General features: G+C 39.4%; 1 protein-coding gene across 8 annotated transcripts in view; it reads left to right on the top strand.

Annotated features, from left to right (window-relative positions):
• GluClalpha (glycine receptor alpha 1) overlaps positions 1 to 23,326 on the top strand; it is a 51,273-nt gene that overhangs the window by 21,528 nt on the left and 6,419 nt on the right. For 3 of the 8 annotated variants that reach the window (XR_002543188.2, XM_022064692.2, XM_022064689.2), the window contains exons 4-9: positions 10,354 to 10,424; positions 18,164 to 18,233; positions 18,817 to 18,970; positions 19,892 to 19,974; positions 20,087 to 20,221; positions 20,893 to 21,323. Coding sequence is in view for 7 of the 8 variants with exons in the window: in XM_022064692.2 (XP_021920384.1) it covers positions 10,354 to 10,424; positions 18,164 to 18,233; positions 18,817 to 18,970; positions 19,892 to 19,974; positions 20,087 to 20,221; positions 20,893 to 21,323 (944 nt within the window). In the remaining variant the exon portion in view is untranslated. Of the gene's footprint in view, positions 1 to 3,789; positions 3,858 to 5,708; positions 5,777 to 10,353; positions 10,425 to 18,163; positions 18,234 to 18,816; positions 18,971 to 19,891; positions 19,975 to 20,086; positions 20,222 to 20,892; positions 21,324 to 23,326 lie in introns of all 8 variants that reach the window. The other 5 variants (XM_022064690.2, XM_022064693.2, XM_022064691.2 and 2 more) reach the window with 3 other exon arrangements.

Here is a 23,326-nt window from a genome sequence, read left to right as displayed (position 1 = left end):
GAGGCGTTCTTTACACTAAAGTAAAATTTCAAATTGGTGTCACAGATACATAGCTAATCGTAGTTTAGGAATTGAAGCAGTGTCAGTTACCGAAACGTCGTGTGTTTTTAATTAATAGAGGAAGAAAAATGTCGAAGAATGTGTGTCATTTTACTACGTTACTGGCCTTTGGTTCATTTTAATTTTCTAAATCTTTCCTGGAAAAGTGTTTGCTGCTTCTTAAATTCACTTCTTTTGAACAAGAGTGAAAATTCAAACGTTCGAATAGCTGAAATATGAAATAAAATTAAAAAGTTTGAAACGAGTAAATTCAGGGTTGAATCCGAAGACGTAATTTTAGAAGGATGCCAAGAAGTGTTCGAGGTGATATTATTAAAATGTGTCTTATGGAATTAAATACCGCAGATGTTTAATGTGTACACTGCGATGAATCTTCTAGTTTTATAAAATCACGTACTTCCTGGTCAGCGAAATTACTGCCAACTACACGACGATAAATCTGTGTCATACAATTAATCATTTCGTTTGCTGCGATGAATCCCAGGGTTTATGCAGATTTTTGTTTTCCCAAAATCTCAGCCCACACTCGAGGGTTTCCGGGAAGAGGGGTGGAGATTTTGCGTCTCATTTCCGCCCCCCGCCCCCCAATGTGCTAGGGTTGCGGCGAACAGGCGTCAATGCCTTGTATTGATCTGTGAGAGAAAATATGGAGATGTGTCCCAAAGCGTACGAAGAACTTGAGCATTGATACAAAGTGGTAGTCTGTTCTGAAGAAACGCGTAAGTCCCTCACTCATTATGCAACCCCCCGCATCTAAATCCTGTCTCCGAGGACTTTGTAGGTAACCAGAGACTTATGGGGTGGCCAGTTACAGCATCCTTAATTCATGAAGTGAGTTTTCAGATGGCAAACATCGAAGTGAGGACCTCGCGTCCTATTTAACAGCGTCGTGTTGATTTTGTGATATGTCATGTGGCGTCGCGTTCAATTAAGAAATATAACTGGAGGTACCAAATTCCAAACGAAAATAATGTTGCAGTACGTCTTTAGGACGGAAGGAGAGACACAGGTTGTGAAAAAATTGATTAGATTTAACTGGCTCGATATACGTACTATTGGAAGGTTTTCTGTGAATATATTTTAATATTTTCCGTCAAATCACAATTTTAATAAGATAATAAAATATAAAATATTTAAAATATAATTTCACGTTCCGCATCGAATGATCGATTTACAAATTGGAACGTCTCTTACGACATGTTTCGGTTAAATATAACCGTAACATGTCGTAAGAGACGTTAAATATAACCGAAACATGTCGTAAGAGACGTTCCAATTTGTAAATCGATCATTCGATGCGGAACGTTAAATGATATTTTAAATATTTTATATTTTATTATCTTATTAAAATTGTGATTTGACGGAAAATGTTAAAATATTAACATAATTCACAATATGACGCAAATATACTACCTTCTGTGAATATGTTTGGGTCTGTAAGGTATCTAATTATTTTTTGATCAGCTTAGGTATTTTGTTGCTGTCCTCAGAAATTGATTCACGCAATAAATTGACCTCAGTTAACCGACATTTACATGCCGCCGTCGTGAGCCCACAAATATCGTGTTGCCCACTGCAGGTCGCTGAGGAATATTACTACCGATTTTTCGAAAGTCGATGAATGTCTTAAAGCCCTGGGTTCTTGATGGGGAGTGCACTGGGGGAAGAAGTCATATAAATTGATAAAAGAATGTTAACGAAATGAAATTAACATATACAGGGTGATTCAAATTTGATTAAACGTTTTTTAAACTGTATAACGTCATTAGTTTAATGCCGAGCACAAAATTCATAGCAGTGCCTTCCTGATTATAAACATCGCAGGACAACAAACTGGGTATGTTCTTGAGTTTTAAATTAGGTAAATGTTTTCGGGGAGTGGTTTTTACTCGTCACATTTTACAAAACCACACAGTCATAGTGTTCGGAGTGCGAGGTAGCCAATTTGCCTACTCGGGAGGTGTTTACTAAAACATAAATCCCGGTGACTCCGTATTAAAACTGTGCTCTATACGAATCTCGGTCATTTTTTTATTATAATTAATATTTTAACGATATTTCTCATTCACCGACTGCGAATGCTACGATAGTACGTACCATGATATATGTTACGATTGTCTCCTTCTAAATCCTTGCCTATTTATTTATAATTTATGACGTATTTCTCTATAAAGTGACCGTATGTAATCTCGCTTGGTCTAAATGTAGGTGACATACTACAAAATTCATAGTGATCCTGTGCCTTTCGTTTAGATATTTGCGAAACAGCCGGTGACGTCGTATAGAAACACGAAGTAGTCTCTGCATTTGTTCAGCGAATTGGAAAAAATACACGAGGCTAGATACATAGAGCTTCAGCCCAGCCAAGTTTCCAAATCTCGGGTAAATTGAAAACTGAAAGGTCAGAGGTCGATAGGGATAACTTGACCTTTACGAGTTAATTTACATGCAGAGGAACAACTCTGTCACACAGTTGGGCGAAGAATTAAGATGTGCTCTCGTTTCAACTGTCAAATCCTGTAACCTTACCCCCTACCTCGACTGGTGATTCCCGGAATGGTTTTGACTTTATTTTATAATCATCTGTTCTCTTAAACAAAACTCATTTTTACTCAGCAGACTGCATTTCATATAAATATATTTTACGCAAGATTATTTGTGTTGATGTGTATCATATCCTTGTCCGTGTGACATTTGACAAACATAACAACGAAAAATATTGCAATAGCTCAGTCAGTATAGTGACTAGCTACGGGCTGGACGGCCGGGGTTCGATCCCCGACGGGGGCAGAGGATTTTTCCTCTAGCCTCTGCGTCCAGACCGGCTCTGGGGCCCACCCAGCCTCCTCTACAATGGGTACCGGGGTCCTTTCCCGGGGGTCAAGCCGGCCGGGGCGTGATGCTGACCACTCACCCCCATCTAGTGCCGAGGTCAAGGAAGAGAGGAGCTATTCCTCCTCTCCCCACAAGCGCCTACATGGCGTATAGTGGGACAAACTCATTAAGAACTACTTTAAACTCTTCCAAATTAACAGCGGCAGTTTCTATGTACAGTAACCCTTAGCCTTCAACAGGTTCATCGTCTCTCGACGACGTAAAAAATTAGGTCGTACATGTCGGCCCCTGCGAAGCCACACAAATCATAAATTTAATTATTTTTTTTAATTTCATGTGGCATAATGAGGCAAATGTGTCATAGACTCATAAGGAAATATTTATAATTATAAGAAGATTAGATAAATGTACATCATTTAGACTGAACATAATTCGGTATTACGTTATTATGAAAGGAGTACGTTTGTGAAAATGTCTTAATTATCTTTCTTTATTCCTTTTTGTTGATATGTTTTACCACATTATTTTCTCGTTTCTTCCAATCTCCTTCATTGTCTGTTTCTTTTTTTTTGCAAATTTCTTTTCATAAAAGAACACGCAGAAAATTACAGTAATGGAGTTGAACACTTCACACAGTGTCGCAGTTAACTGGACACTTTTCTTGTAGTCTGACATGTTCTGATAAGTGTTGATTAGATCCGAAAAGAGTTTTATACTAGTGCTGAATGTAATTTATTTTGCACTTATATAATTTCCATGGGTCCAGCTGACAAGATGGCTGTTCTCTTATCTGCCAGTCTGCCCAAGGCTATCAATTTGTGATTTAAACTGTGTCTGTCATTATTTTTGAGATGTTTTTGTGTTGTTTGTCTTTTTTTAACGACGTCTTGATAGATGGAGCAGCTATTGTTCGAGTAAACCTCTTTGTAAGAAGCATTGCCACGATTAGTGACATCAAGATGGTAAGTCGGGTTCTTGCTGCTGATTGGCTGGCGAAGGTGATAACTCTAACAGCTGGAAACGCAGTTTTGTTCGTTTTTGTCTCACTTCCCTCGTTTACAGATTTGTGCGTTTTGTGTTTTACACGGTCCTCAGTCTGTAACATCAAGTCGTCCGTCTTGGCCCGTGCGTCTTCTCTCCAGAAGTGTAAATCATGTTTCGATGTGGTACAGAAAGGCGAAAGCGTTCAGACTCGATCAGAAATCGTCTTAGGGAAATGTTCGGCCGATTTATAGCGACGCCGGATTTAATGCATCGTCGTAAATTAGTGAGGCGAATCGATTAAAAATTATATATCGATACTGAATACGCTATGATCATTGACGAACAGTTTAATCACCTACAAATATTTAACTACAACTCACATCTTTATTTAACTAAAATATATGAATTAATACACGTGAAAAAAAAAATATTTTTCGAGTTCTACTTCAAAATGAAAATTCTGATAACATTCTCAGTGTCTTTACATTAATTTGACATGATACCTGCAGTCTGTGACTCACTTTCGCTTAACTCTGTGACCATGCGTAACACACTAGTGTACCTACTTCCCTTCACACGCATGACGGCCATGTTAGCCCTCGTATGTACCTAAACCAGATGAAGGATGCTGTATTACAAGAGCCAACTCTCGCACAGTTTAGTTATTAGTTGTCTTGCAAATTTTTTTTTATACAACCCCTGCAAAGAGGGCTATGTTGATCGCCCGCAATGCATGGGAGCATGGTTAAATAGCAGCTCTTCCTTGCAAACCTCCTAATACGCGTACTGAGGAGGGATTAGTATGTCCGGAACAGACTGTCCTTAAAGTTTATGAACTAGATGACACTACATGTGGGTTATCCTTAATCTATTTAAAATAATGCTTAATACATGTAGGCGACCTGATTTGTTAGATAATTTACAAATAGGACAATTTCACAAATAGGATACACGATTATCTGACACGTAGGCTAGGCTGGCAAAAGGATGGATAAATTACCTGGCAAATAGTTTAACCAATGGTTATTGCCATGGATTTTGTTGGATATCTGGATGACCATTAAAAATAAATTAATGCTCTAGTACGTTCATGGAATTGGGTTAAATTGTTTAATACGGTCTACCTCCTATAATAAATTTATTAAACATATTTCAGTTTATGTTCGTGTCTAGCTAATCTCCCAAAGTTCGTGTTTTCTGAATTTTCGCTGATAGTTTATAAAATTTCTTCAGGAACTCAGTTCTGTTTAGTTGTTATGAATCGGAACTGTAAGGAGGATATTCTGATCCCATGACACACGGGGAAGGGGGGGAAGGGGGTGTAGTGCTGAATGACGATTCTGGGTCGGTATACACACAGAACCACATAATACAAACATTTACACAATCACACTTGCTTTTCGCATCGTTCATAGATTTTTTCTGGCACCATTTTGTACTATGAGGAATAAACTGGGAAAATGCGTGAAATTGACGAGATCTGAGGTTCTTGTAGATACTGACGTTCTGAAGGAACATACTGCCTCCATATTTAGGGTAGTAGAACCCATAGATCTGAAATTTCTCCAAAATCATATAGAGGTGTATTAGGTTTTATAAATGTGGTAATTCTGTGTTGTTTTCCCCTCGATAATTGTGAAGACTTGTATCTTGTTGAAGTGGCGTGCATTATCAGCATCTGTCTTTCTAGGAAAACGAAGCCTTTGCATGATCGTACATCAAACTTACGCGAACACACACTCGCGGTCCGTGTCGTCTTCTGCTTACACAGTGCAGATCTTAGCCAATTTACGCTCATGAATGTTAACCAAAGTTTTCTCTCACATCAGATGGACCGGCAGTCGTCAGTGTCAACATGTTTTTGCGAAGTATCTCAAAAATTGATGACGTAAGAATGGTAAGTCACCAAGTGTCTTTAAAGTGACGCTATAATCAGAATCAGCACTGTCGCACATGTTTCTTATTTTCGTCTCCAAATACAGTTTCGTATTATTGTAATCACACACAGTGATTCTGCTACATTTCAGGTTCTCATACCGTCCGTGTAATCCGGTAAAAGTTTATCGATGTTTCGGAGGTGCTTACTGCCTCCATCATCAGGGCGATGAGGCTCGTCGCTTTAATAATTGGCGCAGTAGACACCTCTGAAACGTCGGTAATTATTTACCGGACTACACGACTCGACTTCTTAGAAGACATTCATCTTCTTTCAATGATTTTGTTTTGGAAGATTTTGGTGTTAACTGCTGGCATTTACTTATACGCACTTATTAAGCCAGGTCTGTTCAACCAGTGATCAACCATATTTTTACCTGATGACCGCAATATTTAGAAATATTTATTATTTGTGCAGTACTCTGAACATCTGGATCATCTGCCAAGAACGTATATGAACAGGTCCCAGTCCGAGAAAAGGATGGAAGGATCCTGTTCATATGGACCTGTCGTCAGACAGAACACTAAATAATAAATAAATAAGATTAGATGAGTTTTGCAGCTATTGAGAACTTCAAGAAAAACATAAACTATTTCGATAATTCTGTAATATCTTACCCAATTCAGATGTGCTACATCTCTTTGTTTGTTTGTTTGTTTGTTATAAGCAGAACATTTGGATCTGAATGCTCAGTCCCAACCACACATTTTAGTTGGCAGACCGTGGGGGATGGGAGGAAGTTTTTGGTGTCTGGTAATTTAAGCAAATTTGTAATTTAAATTCGATCGTGAACAGACATAAATAATAAATTTTAAATTCTTGTGACGTGATATTTAACGTGATGACCCGATATTAAGAGTAAAATATATCGGGTACCGTTGCCACTCCGAGACGCCAATTTTAATACTTGGAAGTGTTCTGTCCCTTGGGTCTTGTGGCTCGGCAACCCTGGGCGTTGTCTCTTCCTACCCTTCGTATCCACCATCCCCGTAGTGAGCGACGGTTTGCGTCTTATCAGCATTTGGACAGAGTCAAAGTGAGGAAGTTTATTTATTTATTTATTTATTTTTGCTTTATTCAGCCTCTGCACTTGTTTGCATTTTAATAGCTTGTATTGCTGAATCTATTTCAGTTACAGATTTCGACTTATTCGTTCATTTCAACAAACTACAGTGTGTTTATTTTGTGTGTCTTGTTTAGAATATATGTAACAGACGAACATCTGATCAAGGTTACTTCAGATATGCTAAAATAATATCTTATTCAAAATGATGAATTCGGTACGGTGTAAAGTTTACGTTAAATCAGTGTTTTACAGACTTTATCACACCGTCTAAGCGGTTCAGTAGTTATTAAATCTGCTTTGTACTCGGGTGGAACCAAGTTCGCGTCTCGATCCCAAGTAGCCTTTTCTGATTGAGAATTTTTTTTCATTCCCTCGAGGCAACTTCCGGAACAGAACATTTAAATAGACCACGACGACTTCTTTTAACGCCCTAACGTTCGGGTCATATAACTTATGCAGTTGATAAAGAAGCTTAAATATCCCGATTGTGTGAATCCGTCTCTTTCCCGCTCCGAGTTGAACTTTCGACTTTGGTCCTTCACCGATAGCTTCGTCTCTTTCCCGCATCAAAGTGAGTAATTTAACTACACTATAAAACTTTTCAAAGATCAAGCTAATGGTATACCGCCACACACAAAAAAAAATAAGGTTTTAGTTTGATTTTACCTTTCCATGTTACTCCCGAGATATCTCGTTCAGACACAATAACTACTTCTGTTCCGGATTTTTTAGTGTTTAATAATATCAATTATTATTATTTCTCATTACATGTCTTGTCAGTTAAGGTAACTCTTTTTGATTTTTACCAGTAAACATTTTAAAAAATTGTGGATAAAATAAATTATGGTGAGTGTTTTTTAATGAATTAATGACAGCACGGAAAAGGTTCGGATTAATTCTGGCATAAACACATACACGATTTTTTTTTACAGGGTAATTCAAAGATCTTGGTTACCAACGAGGCGGCGGACCGCTGTTTGATAACCATTAATCAAAATTTTCGTAAGAAATCACGCGTCAGTGCTGCTTCTGAAAAATCAAAATTCTCTGGACGCCCCCCCCCCCCCCCCCCGCGAACTGTAAAGTTCCCGTGACGTTACCATAAGCAACTTTGAACACGGAGTTGAATACGACGTTTCGTGTTTCGTGTTTCGTAATTCGTCTCGGCCCTCTGATTGTGTCTGGCGACATTTCGACCGGAATTGTTACTTCACTGTAACAGACATGTGGTGCAGACTTACTTCGGGGCCCATTGTGAAATGTCAATCAGCGTCCGAAATTCGTGTCCCCCCCCCCCGCCCCCTACCATCTGTTCCGTTTTAATTTCAGTGGCATAATGGAACTGCTATTGAATTGTGAAAGGATTTCGCTGCTGGACAGGTTCTCATTAATGGCCTACGTCAATACGCAGTGCAATTTAAAAAGTAGAAGGATTTTAGAATTTCGACGATTCCATGCTCTTATCTTCAGCTCAATATAAATTACTTTGTTATGTTTTTTTACTGTAACTTAAAAATTCACTTTACGTAACATTGCAAATGGTTTACTTAAAATAGCAAAAAATGACAGGATTTATTTTTAATGATGTCACATATCAAAGAATAGACAGACATTGGAACGGTTCCAAATCGATATATCTCGTTTCTAGCAATGAACATGTCAAAAGCCGAGATAGTTCAGTCAGCAAATTGAGTAGCTGCTTGCAAGGAAAATAGAGTTTCTCTTTTGTTTAATATCTAAACTTGCTTTTAATTATAATTTTAAAAAACTCGCTCTTAAGATATTAAAAGATCATTTATGTTATGATACGATAATTTTATTCGAAATTTTATGATATCGATGTCTGAAGTACAAAGCAGATAAACTTATGCTTGTGGTCAGCTACGGGTCCTCAGACTGTCTTATTTTATAATGAATGCAGAGTAATTAAGAATCGTCTCGTTGTCTTCCCGAATTTTAGAAACGATTCGCATATTTTTTCCGTGTAATTTGGCAGGAACATTATGCCACTTTTATACTTTTAATATTATACTGCCAATAATTCGGAAATGGAGGCTGAGCGAAATGTCTTAGAGCTTTCGATTTGCCGACGACAGGTAACTTTATTGTGGAGTTTTATCTCAAACGCTTCTATGAAGTATCCATAAAACATTTTGACGTGTTTAAAACACGAAAGTGGTACTGGCAAGAGTATTTGAGGCTGTATCTGGTAAATTTATCGTCCTGCTCGAGAGTCGGGTACCACACGCGAACACATCACATATATACCGACCCCGGTCATCGTCACATGTAGGGAAATTTATTGCCAGCGATTTGGCAATGCAGTTTCAAGCCCATCTGCGTTGCTTCATGTAAAATTCTAATCGTTACGTCAGTTTGCTCCATATTTTTTGATCTATTTGTTAGTGGAAAGAAAATTTGATTTTGCATTTTGGACTAGATTCCTTTAGACGTTTTCTTCGAGATATCCTGCCCATCCGTTTTCTGTTTGGTTCCTCCGCAAGAAACATCAGGCTGAAGGGACACATCGGCGATGTGGAGAGCCAGGAACTGGTCCAAATATACCGGGGGTCCTGCGTAATGCTCATCCTAGGCCCCATAAGGGATTAAGGAGCTTTTAAACGTAAACATAAACCCCACGGGCATTTTATAATTAAGAAATGGCAAAATGAGCGCTTATATTAAAGCTCCAGCCGCCTTTACCATTGATAAAACTCCGCTTACGAAACTCGTCATAGCCTCGTTAAATCTTGTGCTCTCCTTTGCAAATTTTTGGAATCAAATATCCTTCTTACAGTCGATAGAAATTTTCGAGTCTAAGTTAGATAAAGCAAGCGGACGATTTGTGTGGGCTTTATGTAAAGATTTGTAGACCTGAAGGCCACGTGTTTGGACGGTGAAATCTGTGACGTAACGAGACGTGGGACGTTTATTGTGGGTATCAGATCAATATAGAAATTGACGAGGAATTCATATGGAAAGAGGAAACTCGAATTGGCGGAGGCGTTTGGGAGGACAACATGAAAAAATATCTTTTAGAGGGTTGATACAGGTGGACTGTCCAGTGGCGAGATTTTTGATATAATCGATGTTGAAATTCGGGTTCTGCTGTCAGAGAGTTGTTCAGTTTGCTGTGCGTGGTATCGAGGTTAAAGGCGGCAGGAACGTGATGCCCCTAAATGTGTCCTTTTTTGCGGACCCCCGGGTTAAATTGGTCTGGTTTCTGTGTTTACGGTACGTAAAGTCATCCAATCTCAGCCAGCAGCCCAGCTCAAGAGGAGGACGACGTCTGCATTGACAGAGGTACTTCCTGCTTTGTACTGTAGCATTAGCGTTGGTCCTGCCGCGCGCATGCGCGGTGTTGCTGATTGACGCAGTCCCAGATGGAAAAAAAAATACTTCTCTTGATATTTAATTAAATATAAAATTAATGTGTAATTCTTTGTTTGTTATTTTTCATCATCACCGTCAGCGGGAGAAGCAACATTAGTCAGTGTGAACATCTATCTACGGTCAATCAGCAAAATAGACGATTATAAAATGGTGAGTCTGGTGACGTCATCGGTCCCTACGTCAAACAGCCATTTTTATCGGACTCTGTGTTAATGTATATAGTACACCGCTTGGTGTCTGTGTTTTGTGGACTCTTACTCTTGTATTCCAATGTTGGTTCTCTCAGCCGATCTGTTGTCTTACCACTCACCCAGGAAGACGATGAACCCTTCATAGGCTGTCGCCCGTCAAAATAGCATCTCTTTTCTAAACGCCAAAATAACAATTTTGCTTTATAGATTCTCTAATACTAATCAAAAATTACCTGGCCCCATTTTTACGGCCGAGTAAGTTACAAAGAACGATCAGAAAATGAGTTTATAAGGCATATATCTTAAATTTAATAGCTGAATATTTGATATGCAGAATGTAGACGTATATCTGAGGCTCGTAAACTGGTTCACTACGCATTATTCATGAAAACAGAGACTGTCATTATATCGCGAATGAGTTTTATGTCATTTCATTTCTGTTTCCACGTCATCGTCAGCGTTGTTTCATTTTGATGATGCTCGAAGTAATACATTTCTAACATAATTAGAAATTCTAATCCTAACAGATGAACTTACATCTTATCTTGACAATACAGCTAGCGAAACGACTTGTCTATGTGTTCTTTACGTGTCATATAATGGCGTCTTATTATCAATATCGAAGATTCGATTAATCGATTCAGTATATATGCGTTATAAAATTAATTTCTGAGAGTCCCCTGAATTTTTCCCACTTCGAAACTACTCTAAAGTTTTCTTCAGAACTGATAATTTTACCAAGAACGAGTTACAAGACATTTATCTCATATTCCGGACCACAAATTAAAACTTGTAAAACGTTTTCCCTATGAAGGGTTAAATAATACAGACGACTTACTTTTTATTGGTGGATTTCGAGGCTGGTTGTGTTGCTTGCAGTCGCAGGGGCAGGTGAGATCAAAATGCTATAAACCTGGACAAATTCAGAGATTTCCTCCAGATGGCATGTTAATAATTCTATCCCCTTTTTCCTATCCTGTCGTTTAAAGTCTCTGAAGATGTGATTTACGGAGTACGAACATTGGAACAATGTTACACGGAAATTACCGCCACGCGATGATTTGTTCTGAATGCAATGTGTGTTGTTGTCTCCTCGCCCATACTCTGACTGTCACCTGTCTCACTATTCTATTTGAATGTCAGTCCCTCTGTGACTGGATAACATTGCCGCCCATGTTGTATGCTGTCTGATTGTTTGTATTGTGTTGTTGTTGTTGTTCCTCAGTGTAGCTTCTGATGCGTATATCTGCACCACCATTGAGCCAGTAAATTTAAACTTTTCTACCCTTTCCTAGTTCCTCCCTGAATGACACCACCCCCTTTTCCAACTGCTTGTAAATCACCGAAATTTTTGTCGGCATGAAACGTCCTTTGCTAATTTATTTACCGGTTACAGCGGAATGCCACGCTCTGTTTCCTGAGCTCAGAGCTGATTCAGAACGTTGTATCACTTCACGTCTCGTTTATTGTCCTCTGAACATTCAAATTTCACCTCGCAGACGAATAATGTTTGTGGTTCTACGAACACTGTCCCACCTCTGTTGAAACCACCCAACCTCATAAACTCCGCGTGCTTTTAAAATTATCACCCATCAGTACGGCCACGGTGGTCTAGCGGTTAGAACGCTAACCTTGTAATCCTGGGGGTCTCGGGTTAGATTCCCGGCGGTGCCCGAATTTATAACTTGTGTTGGGCAAGGCCGTGGTCTAGGCAACACGGAGTTTTCCTCCGTGGCATCCCAACAATTACTCCATTCACACACAGAAGAAGGCAATGGCAAACCACTTCTGGATCATCTGCCAAGAACGTATATGAACAGGTCCCAGTCCGAGAAAAGGATGGAAGGATCCTGTTCATATGGACCTGTCGTCAGACAGAACACTAAATAATAATAAGATGAGGTGGTCTAGCGGTTAGAACGCTGGCCTTGTAATCCTGGGGGCCTCGGGTTTGATTCCCGGCGGTGCCCGAATTTATAACTTGTGTTGGGCAAGGCCGTGGTCTAGGCAACACGGAGTTTTCCTCCGTGGCATCCCAACAATTACTCCATTCACACACAGAAGAAGGCAATGGCAAACCACTTCTGGATCATCTGCCAAGAACGTATATGAACAGGTCCCAGTCCGAGAAAAGGATGGAAGGATCCTGTTCATATGGACCTGTCGTCAGACAGAACACTAAATAAAAATAAATAAACATTTTCAGTCTTTTCTGGAAAGAGATTTGAGACCATCGAGTCAGTCGTTGTTGTGGCCAACTCCTTTAGTTGTGTTCCGTTATTCTGTTTGTAGAATCTATTAATCGAAATCGCGAGTTAATTTTGAACACACCCGTGTCTTCATTTCAACAATTTCTGAAACCATACAGCTCAATGCAACACGGGTACATGAAGCCAAAAAGTCCGTCCTAAGCAAGATATTTGTCAGGACAGCTACTGAGATGATAAAAAGTTGTATTTTTCTTTCGCGTTAAAGGAGGGTGTCTGAGAAAACACTGAGTAGGAAAATATTTGTATATATGTATATATGTGATTAAATCACGACAGCCCCGAGAAATTTGCTTAATGAGAACTTGATAAATTGTAATCTTCACAAAATAATATTATAATGATTAAATCAACGAGGATGAGATAGGCAGGGCATGTAGCGCACATGGGAAGATGAAAAAGTATGCAGAATTTTTTAAAAAAATGTCTGAATATAAACGTCCACTCGGAAAACTTAGACGTAGATGGAAAGATAATATTAAAATGGATCTTAAGGAGATATGTTTTGAAGTGTGGATTGGATTCATCCGGCTCAGTGTAGGGACTGGCGGTGGGCTTTTGTGATCACGATAATGAATCTTCAGGTTTTATGAAAGGCTGTGAATTTCTTGCCTAATCGATTTTACTGTTTGTTTGTTTGTTTGTTTGTTACCTTCTTATGAAGAGGTCTGCTCCATGTTCGTTACCATTTCTGTTGAGTGCGTTTTGCACACTCATGTTTCATGTGTGAAGGACTGATTTTGCTGACTTCAGCAGACTCCAAGCTTCCGTTCGTCATCACCCACGAAAATGCGACCATTAGTGTTCGTTAAAACTTTAGTCTTCTCGTTTAATTATGAACTTTCAGTTAACGAACTCCATGTTAACATAGCTGAAGAATTAATATCATATTTTGTACATGTGGAATGAATTTTCGCTGCAACAAAGACACCCCAATCAGTTCTCCGAAGTCGCTAGCCCTTCCCAGCATCCCCTAAAGCTACGTCTGTTTGCTTTTAGCTTGTTCCCTTAGTCAAAGCTCACAAAATATTTTGCCCTTCTAACACGAATTCCTGGCGCGTATTATTTGTAATTATATTTCATTATAACAGATATATATTTATGATACTTCTGTCTTGTTTGTGAGTAGCATGTTGGGTCTCTGTGTCTTTTAATTGATGTCTTTAAATTATTGAGATATTAATTTTAATTTGAAAAAATTCTCTTAACCATTACGTACACAGTTCGATGTCTGTGATACGTCTTTCTGTTATGAATATGTCAGATACTTTGATTGCAACTAAACGTCACGAGATCAAATTTCGTAAAGCAAGAGACACAGTAAACCTGTTTTAAATTTTTGTGATAATTTGAGGAATTTATTTTGAAAATTTTGAATAAATTTTACACAAATATTTTTTACCATTCTAAATAATGTGTCACTGGGTTAATGAAAGACTGTAAATGAATTAACTCTTTTCGCAAAACGTTCACTAACAGTATTCATTCTGGGGAATTAATGACGCTTTATACATTAGCCGCATGGAAAGGGGTGTGTCTTCAGAAAACCAACTCCTTTCCTTATTAATTTTGAATTCCACAGCATCGCACAGAGAATAACAATCTCTGTCTCCTCCGAGGAGGAAACATATTTTTGTTCCTTTCTGTCATCCTTAGCATGTCCCCCCACCCCTCCTTAGCCCGACCTTTGCACGAAGTTTGTATGACCCCAGATCCATGCAACCCCCGCTGGACGGGGCAGGGTTCTGTTCTGAAGCTGGAGTCCGTTTGTGTCAGAGCAAGGTGTGTATTGCAGGTAGTAAACTTGTCCGTAATTTTTTTAGCTTTGCCTGCTGTTTTGCATGGTGTCCGCTGGCTGTACTGACTCTCGTTCAGTGTCCAGTTTTTATGTTAACAACTTGCGTTTCTGGTCGTTAGAAAAACTTGAGACAGAATTTGTTGTGTTCCTGTGACCGCTTTGTCCTTTGTGTAGGAAAAAAAAAATTAAGGAAGGTCCCCAGAGTTCTGCTGCAGTAATCCCTTTTTTTTAAAAATTTTCCTTAACACACTGAGTACCGGTGGCTTCATCGGCAAAGTTGAACAAAATTGTGATCGGCTTCCGGTATGGTCTAATATAGAATAGGTTAAACCTGATTTTGTTTCTTTTTATGAATCAATACTGGCCTCTTATCGACAAAAAACCTTGGTGCATCATTCTGTTTCAGACGGAAGTCGCAAATGACAATTACGCTCAAGTTTATCGGCGGACGCATTGTATATAATTTATAGAGACTGATGGCACGTGTCATACGTGTTTGTCGTTTCAACGATTTTAAACGATTTACTCCACGTGCCAGCAGTCCCCCCCCCCCCTAGTTTTGGTATTATTTGTGCTGATTACAGATAAAGTGGTATAAGTCTGCAAAATATAGTACGAGCTTTTTAGGCGTAAGTTCTCAATTTGTTTAAAAAAAAAAAACTAAAACACGTTTTGCACCGGACAGTAAAATTTCCTATCGAACACCTCAAATTTACCAATATCATTGCTATTAACGAGAAATCTCGTTTTATACGCAAAAAATAATCTGACTTAAGCCTGACGTGTTACTGTTACCCTCTGGTACTCGATGTGTTGATTTCACAAATCCTTAGAACCTAGCCATGGATTTCTGACTTGAGTGGCATAGCGTGTTAAAATATATTCGACGTTTCGGCAAACATTACGGTTACTTTAATGGAAATATCTTTTTAAGGGCCAACATTCTCTCTCTCTCTGCCTGAAAATGGAGACAGGCTTGGTGCATATCGGCAATGGACGATGTCGGAACGAGGTACTCCCATGAGTACACTAGACCATTGTCACATTTATAGTAAACCATATTCCAGCTGACATATTCAGAATCAGTGACCTGTTGAAAATTTTTTCGGACGTTTCGGCAGTCTTCTTTAGTATAAAGAGCCTTGCCGTGTCTTATTTTCGAGAACCAATGAAACACTGTTGCAAAAGCCAGAAATAATCGCCGCTCCGGTTCAGAAATCATTGCTATCAGATCCATCCCAAACATAAATCACGCACTGAACTGGTAAGACGGTTGTCTTTCTAAACTCCCCCAGTTCTGTGCTGCTAAACGGAATCAGAACCAGGGCCCTTCCTTTGAATGCCACCACGCTCCACATCCAAGAAGCGACATTTTATTCTGTTCCTTTCAGAACGAAATTGGCCTGACATATATTCCTCATTTGCAAGCTGACGATCAACTAAGAATTTATTTTATTTTGTTTGTTTGTTTGTTTGTTTGTTAAGTATTCGTCATAAATTATTATCGTTATCACGATTAGGCCAGTAGTATAAATTATTTTAGTGGAGCTTTTTTCCGTTCTTCTTAAATATTTGATTTGTCGTATTTACATAATTCATTCTTGTTTCCAAAGTCATCATCCTCGTGGTGTTCGTCGTTCTTTTTAATTCCGTCGTCAGGGGACCCGTCTCTTCAGCACTGTCGGTAATGTAGCTCGTCGCCTCACTCGACCCTATTTTACAATTATCCTCTCTGGTTCAGCATTCTGTTCACAGCGCTCCTTTAATTATTTTCTTTCCAGCACATTTCCCTGTGTAAACTTAATTTTTCGTTTACCTTCCATCCGTGCTACATTTTCAGCCACTCGTAGGCTAGTCTTTTTTTGATTTAACTATCGTAAGTTATCAGTTTCTCATTTACGTAGTTTTATTTATTTTTCATTTAGTTCCATATATGTTTTAAGAACCTAATTGCACATACTTTAATACACTATATTGTTATTATCATTATATTATTATTTACTTAGATTCGTTTCTGTTTTCTTGTGATTACAATATTTTTTCCGCAACAGAGTTAAATAGTTTAATAATGAACTCTTTGCCTTGATTTTTTTTTTACGTTTTAGTATTTTTATGCAGACTTCTGGTGCCGAAACTAGTTTGGAGACCATGAATAAAATGTAAGACGATAGAGATCTTAGATATGAAGGATTTACTGATGGGAGGTGGATAGAACTGGCTCAGGACATTCCACGCGAGTTTTGGTTGAAAGTTCGGACCAGTTTCTATTCCAGTGATCATCCGAAACAAATCATCTCTGCCACATTTTCCAGTTCGTGTCGTTTCTTGGACGTGCTATGTATACACACGTTTTGGATTCAAAAATATTAAAATATGGAAAAAAAAATCTTCTAACTGTTGACCATTTCTAGTAATTTCGCTGGCCATCGATTTTCTGTCTGCACAAATAATGACATCGGTTCTCAAACAGTGGCTTGCCAGAGAAATTACAAACCACAGTGGTAATTTTATTTTGTGAGGTTCAACAGCTTGCTTTGTTCTCCTTAGAAGAGATGTACCAAAAATATCTGATTGTCAGTGATTTCTTTTAAAAAGATTCTTGAAGAATTTATTGTTAGAGGAATAAGTTAAAATCTTATAACTTCTGGCTCGCGATCTCTGAATTGAGAACGGATACAATATGGCGGCAAACGTGGGTGTGTATACATATTGGTGAGCATTGTGTTATTGTGTGATTCTGGTTAATTCGTCACAGTCATTTTGCTATAATTATGTGAAGTAACAGAGTGTGTGGCAAGTCCCAGCTAGGCTGACATTTTGAAATAAACTGTTCATCTTGAGCAGGGAATTGAAACCGACCTTCCATCATTACGAGTGTATAAACCATCAGACCACCAAAGAAATCTCATCCGGGCCAAACACATTATTATTATTGCTCAGTCAGTATCGTGATTTACTATTTGTTGGACGACCGGGGAGGAATTCCTGAAGGGGCGACAATTTTTCTCTGTGTTACTGCGTCCAGGCTCTGTGGTCCACCAAAATCCCTGTCAAATGGACATGGGGAGTCTGTCTGCGAGATTAAAGGGGCCAGAAAGTGAGATTCATCTCTCACCTGTATCTAGTACCAAGGTTAAGTAGAAATCTCTGGAGTTATACCTTCATTTCTCAATGCGTCTTAATGGAGTGTTTAATTAAGCTCGGAAATATATTTACATTTTTAACAACCTCGAAAATGATACTGACCTAATAATTATTAAAATGGTTGCTTTGATATTAAATAATATGAGTTGTTATAGGACAGGCAAAAGTCCTGCTTCGTATTGTGATGTGTGGATTTTTTTTTATTATTTTGAAGAAAAAAAACCGTCTTACGACGGCCATTTTATGTCTAGATAAAGACAGTCGGATTCAGTTCCCACTTCTTTTTTTTTTTGGCTGAAACGAAAATCTTTGGTGCTAGATAAGTGGGGGGGGGGGCTTAAATCAGTACAAATTTAATTTAAATTAAGCCCTTCTCTTCAGATACCAAAGATACATCGCAGCCGGACAGTTTAAAATGATAAGCTGTACTTGCCTTTACACACTCGCGGAGTGATACTAGCTAACTTCACCAGTTGCCTCTGCTTGCAGGAGTACAGCGTCCAGCTGACGTTCAGGGAGCAGTGGATAGACGAGCGACTCAAATTCAATGACTTTGGAGGTCAGTGTCAACTCTCGCTTATTCCTTCTTTCTCACACAATAACAGGGCAGGTTATCGCAGTGTTTGAGCACAGGTTTCTGGAGTAGGGTTGGTAGATACTTAGTTCGACTCTCGATAGATGCATTCTACACCAACTGATGTTTGTCGTGGTTCCTCGCATTATTTTAGGGCAAATATCGAGGCATAATTTTGTCTGTTTTATTTATTTTTGTGTCATTTAACTACTTTGTATCAGCTTCAGAGGTTTTATAACGCTGGATGAATTCAGACATCGAATATGCCCAGAATATTGGTAAATGTTGGGATAAACGACTTATTTAAATGCATTATCCCTGGAAGGACCCGAGAAAACCACGATATTTCTCAACATATCACGCGTAAAACTAAAATCAGAAGTCAATATCCCCCCAAAAATGTAAGATCCATGACTTTTTAGTAGTTCATTGAAAATGACGTCAGTTTAGAAAAGGATTATCGTGGTATCGGAGATGGATCTTAACATTCTCTTGCATTCTTCGTCAGCTGGAGAGAGGGAAGAAATTGCTGTGGTTACAGGAGTGATATTCGTGTTCTGTGTCGCAGGTAAAATCAAATACTTGACCCTGACAGACGCGGCCAGGGTCTGGATGCCAGATTTGTTCTTTGCAAATGAGAAGGAAGGCCACTTCCACAATATCATTATGCCAAACGTCTACATTCGTATCCATCCTCAAGGCTCTGTCCTGTACAGTATCCGGTGAGTCAATAAGGTCACCTGATCGACATCTTCACTCAGAGTTTTTATTTTAAACAAATCTCTTTGGAGATGCACACTAAGGAACAACCGAAGGTAAGAAATCTTAAATGATCTTATTCACGCAGTGGAAAGTGTTAACATTTTCATACTCTGCGCGAAGGCATGAGAAATATGGCCCAAGGAAAGTATTCAACGTATCTGTTGGTTATGTTGAAACAGCAAATAGCTCCATCAGCTTCTACATTTTGACACATTTTCCATTGTCTGGGGAAAATTTAATATACGTTACACTACGGAAGTTGTCTCTATATTGATTTGACTCTTATACTGATAGTCTGTATTCTATATCAGTGACCAGGATTAGTACTTATATGGTTTATAATTAAATCTCGTCATTATCACTAACATCAAAAATAAAATTCTGTTAGTATCTACTTCTTATTTTATAGCAGAGTTTGCTTTTTTCCCCTCTCTTTTTAGAGGTTTGCTTGATTTATTTAGACATTCGGTAGGACACCCTGGACGAGGGATCGGCCCGTCGCAAGGCCTCTACCTGTACACAGAACAGCGCAACACAGATGTGGACAAACATTCATCCTTCGAATGGGATTCGAACCCACGTTCCCAGTGTCCGAGCGGCACAAGGCCCACGCCTCAGACCGCGTGGCCACTTTGATGGCTAAAAGAATGTGTCAGTTTAATGACAACAGTTCAAAAGAAGCTGGAATTAGAGTCATTCTTAAGTCTTCGTGTACATTAAAAGTACCTCTGACAGTGTCCAACATAGGCAGAGTGAAATCCTCTTAATTATTTTTACCTACATTTTCTATGTTCAGTTTCAGAGTCAAATTAGTTTCATCGATAAAATGTGAAAGGCATAAATTTGATATTTATAGTCAGGGATCTGTGTGGTGTCTGCAGGATCTCCCTGACGCTGGCTTGTCCCATGAACCTGAAGCTATATCCTCTCGACCGGCAAGTCTGTTCACTAAGGATGGCCAGCTGTGAGTAACAAAATCACCTCCAAAGTAATGTCGGTGTATGAAATTTGCCCTTTTTTAAAACAGATGCTGTTGAAGGTTTAGTTAGATATCGGAGGCTTTGCGTGAATTGCAGATGGCTGGACGACTGATGATCTGGAATTTGTGTGGAAGGATGGAGACCCTGTGCAGGTGGTAAAGAATCTCCACTTACCACGGTTCACGCTAGAGAAGTTTCTCACTGACTCCTGTAATAGCAAAACTAACACAGGTTTGTGAAAATAACGTAACTCGCGAATTTAGTAAGCAGAAAACATTTATCTGTGTAGTAGGTAATTATTTGTTTGCGATGACTGTACATGATTTATTTTCATACCTACATAATTTCATGAGAACAAGTCCAGTAGTTCGTTAGTTACCGCCATAAAACCAAATATTAATTTATATTTTGTCGCGAGGCTGTCATGTTCTTTGACATTTCATAAAAGATAATAAATACCTTGACAAAAATATAATAATAATTTTTTTTTAAGTTTCATAACCTCAAAAAATGGTACTTGCAAGTCTTGCAACTCAGAAGTTTGTGCAGATGCTGTGTTGACATTGATGGGCATAAATTAAGAGTTTCAATGTAAGATTTGAGGTTTTCGCAGCGATGAGTATGAAGATTTCTGTCTTCTGGGTTGTTGCGCCGTGTAGTATGGTCGATGTTAACCAACGTTTCGGAGGTCATACTGCCTCCGTCATCAGGGCGATGACAGAAATCTTCAAGAATTTTAACATTGGGGTTGTTTCTGATTTTCAGAGTAAGTTTCATGAAAATTCTTCAATTGGTTAAGAAGTTATTAGCAAAGACCGACTTTAGTACATACACGTGAGATGATTTTGGGTGTGTTGCACAAGATGTCTGTGGGACACGTGATTATGTTGTTCTCATTGCAGGGGAATACAGCTGTCTGAAAGTGGACCTTCTCTTCAAGCGCGAGTTCAGCTACTACCTGATCCAGATATACATCCCCTGCTGTATGCTGGTCATTGTTTCGTGGGTCTCCTTCTGGCTCGATCAGAATGCCATTCCCGCACGAGTGTCCCTCGGAGTGACCACACTCCTCACCATGGCGACCCAAACCTCGGGGATCAACGCCTCACTCCCGCCTGTTTCTTACACAAAGGCTATCGACGTTTGGACCGGCGTCTGCCTCACGTTTGTATTCGGGGCACTGCTAGAGTTTGCATTAGTTAACTACGCATCAAGATCTGATATGCATCGCGAGAACATGAAGAAACAAAGACGCCAATACGAACTGGAACACGCTGCATCTTTGGAAGCGGCTGCCGACCTCCTGGAGGACGGTGCCACCACGTTTGCTATGGTGAGATGCCTGACTCCAGGTCTCGCGAGACCGATTGACTTCTGTTTTTGGTTTTCTGTACTTTAAGTAACATTTTGGTCCTACTGTTCCATCGTTGTTTCTTCTTGAACTCTTTGAAGCGGTCTGTATCTGCTCGTTGTTTGTCGTGTCTCTTCATTTGATACTCCCAGAATTTGTCGTATGTCAGTTTCTGCGCTGATGACATATCTAAAGTTCTCTTAATTAAAATCAAGTCCTAGGAGTTTTAAGTAATATTTTTGTTTATCAAAACACAGAATTCAAAGTGTAGCTTCACACTTGGACTTATTTTACTGTACACTTATTCAGGGGGACATTGGTTTGACTAACTAGAATCAGTTCGCTGTGCGGTTAATTACGAGCTTCTCGCTTTGGAGGTCCGAATTCAATCCTAGCTCTGTCCATGTTGAATCTGTGTTAAAAAAATTTTCTCGGAATACTTCAGTTTTCTCCTACTAATCAATCCATCAGTACTCCGAACACATCTATGACGCTAATCATTCAAGATTTAGAGGGACTTTGCCTCGCCCTATTTCAACTTTTAATAGTAAATATTTCGGGCCGATCCCTCGTCTATGGAGTCCTACCGAATGTCCATAGGTCGAGCCAACTGAAAAGTCGGCGGCCCATAAAGGGTACCGGAAAATGTACAAATATTGTTAAACCGGAAAAAAAAGAATAGCAAATATTTTATACTTCAGAAATTATTAATTAGCTCTCAACTATTTTCATTGAGTAAACATATATACAGAGATACCTAAATATATAAATATAATATTGCGCACGATTAATTCAACGTGATAATCCGAATTTTTTAATTCTGAATTCTGATTGAATTCAGACCTTAGTTGAACTAAATGGTCCCTAGTTGACTTCATCATACTGAGTTATAGTATAATAAATAATAATACTAAATACATATAATGAAGTACTAAAAATCTTCAGCTGAAAGCGTCCTTTTGATTATGGTTCTGAAGGTGTCAGTGCCACCGTCTGCAGAGGGGGGCTCCCCCCCCATGTTTAATAGATTACAGCAGTTTTCACTTCATATAAATGGCTTTTACGCAATCCCATATTACACGGCTGGAAGCATAACACGTTGGCGTAAATAATTCTTCTGTTGGTCTTCATCCGTCATCTAAGAGTTCGTAGTTAAACCACGACGTTTCAAAGGTTGGTTACACTTGGTCTTCAGGTGGGACGACAAGAATCCTACACTGTTGAGTTAGTTCTTTTATTTTGTAGTGTTCTGTCTGACGACAGGTCCATATGAACAGGATCCTTCCATCCTTTTCTCGGACTGGGACCTGTTCATATACGTTCTTGGCAGATGATCCAGAAGTGGTTTGCCATTGCCTTCTTCTGTGTGAGTGTGAATGGAGTAATTGTTGGGATGCCACGGAGGAAAACTCCGTGTTGCCTAGACCACGGCCTTGCCCAACACAAGTTATAAATTCGGGCACCGCCGGGAATCGAACCCGAGAACCCCAGGATTACAAGGCCAGCGTTCTAACCGCTAGACCACCGTGGCTCAATGTTGAGTTAGGATCAACAAAGAAATTTGTTGTTTGTGAGAAATGCAGCGGAGGAAGTCGATTTCTTTGTTGTCGCTGAGTGATCGTCCTCCCTCTCGTCCTGTCACACGCCATGGCTCGGGGTAGGAACGCTCGTGCTAGAACGGCCTTCTCTTAGGGCTACTTCTTGTTCAAAATGCCTCCTTCCTCCGGCCGAGGGCACTACTGTCGACCGGGGGATGGAGGTGCAGCAAGACACCAGAGCAGCATCACCCCATTATCCCTCCTTCCCATCAGACACACAGAGGGTGGCCGAGTCCATGGGGTAAGGTGGTACACTGCGGAGTAAGGTAGGTGTCAGTCTGTTCATGTCATTCTGTCAGTGTTTCGTTTCTCCAAATCACGGCCATAGTCTTTAAGGTATTGTAGCATGAGACTTTTACGCACTCTGTGGGTGAACTGGAATATAAT

Source organism: Zootermopsis nevadensis, unplaced genomic scaffold (genome assembly GCF_977971745.1).
Source record: "Zootermopsis nevadensis isolate Lab colony 2312 unplaced genomic scaffold, Znev_1.0 Znev_ptg000021l, whole genome shotgun sequence".
NCBI lineage: Eukaryota > Metazoa > Arthropoda > Insecta > Blattodea > Termopsidae > Zootermopsis > Zootermopsis nevadensis.
This window is presented reverse-complemented; position numbering and strand designations above follow the sequence as displayed.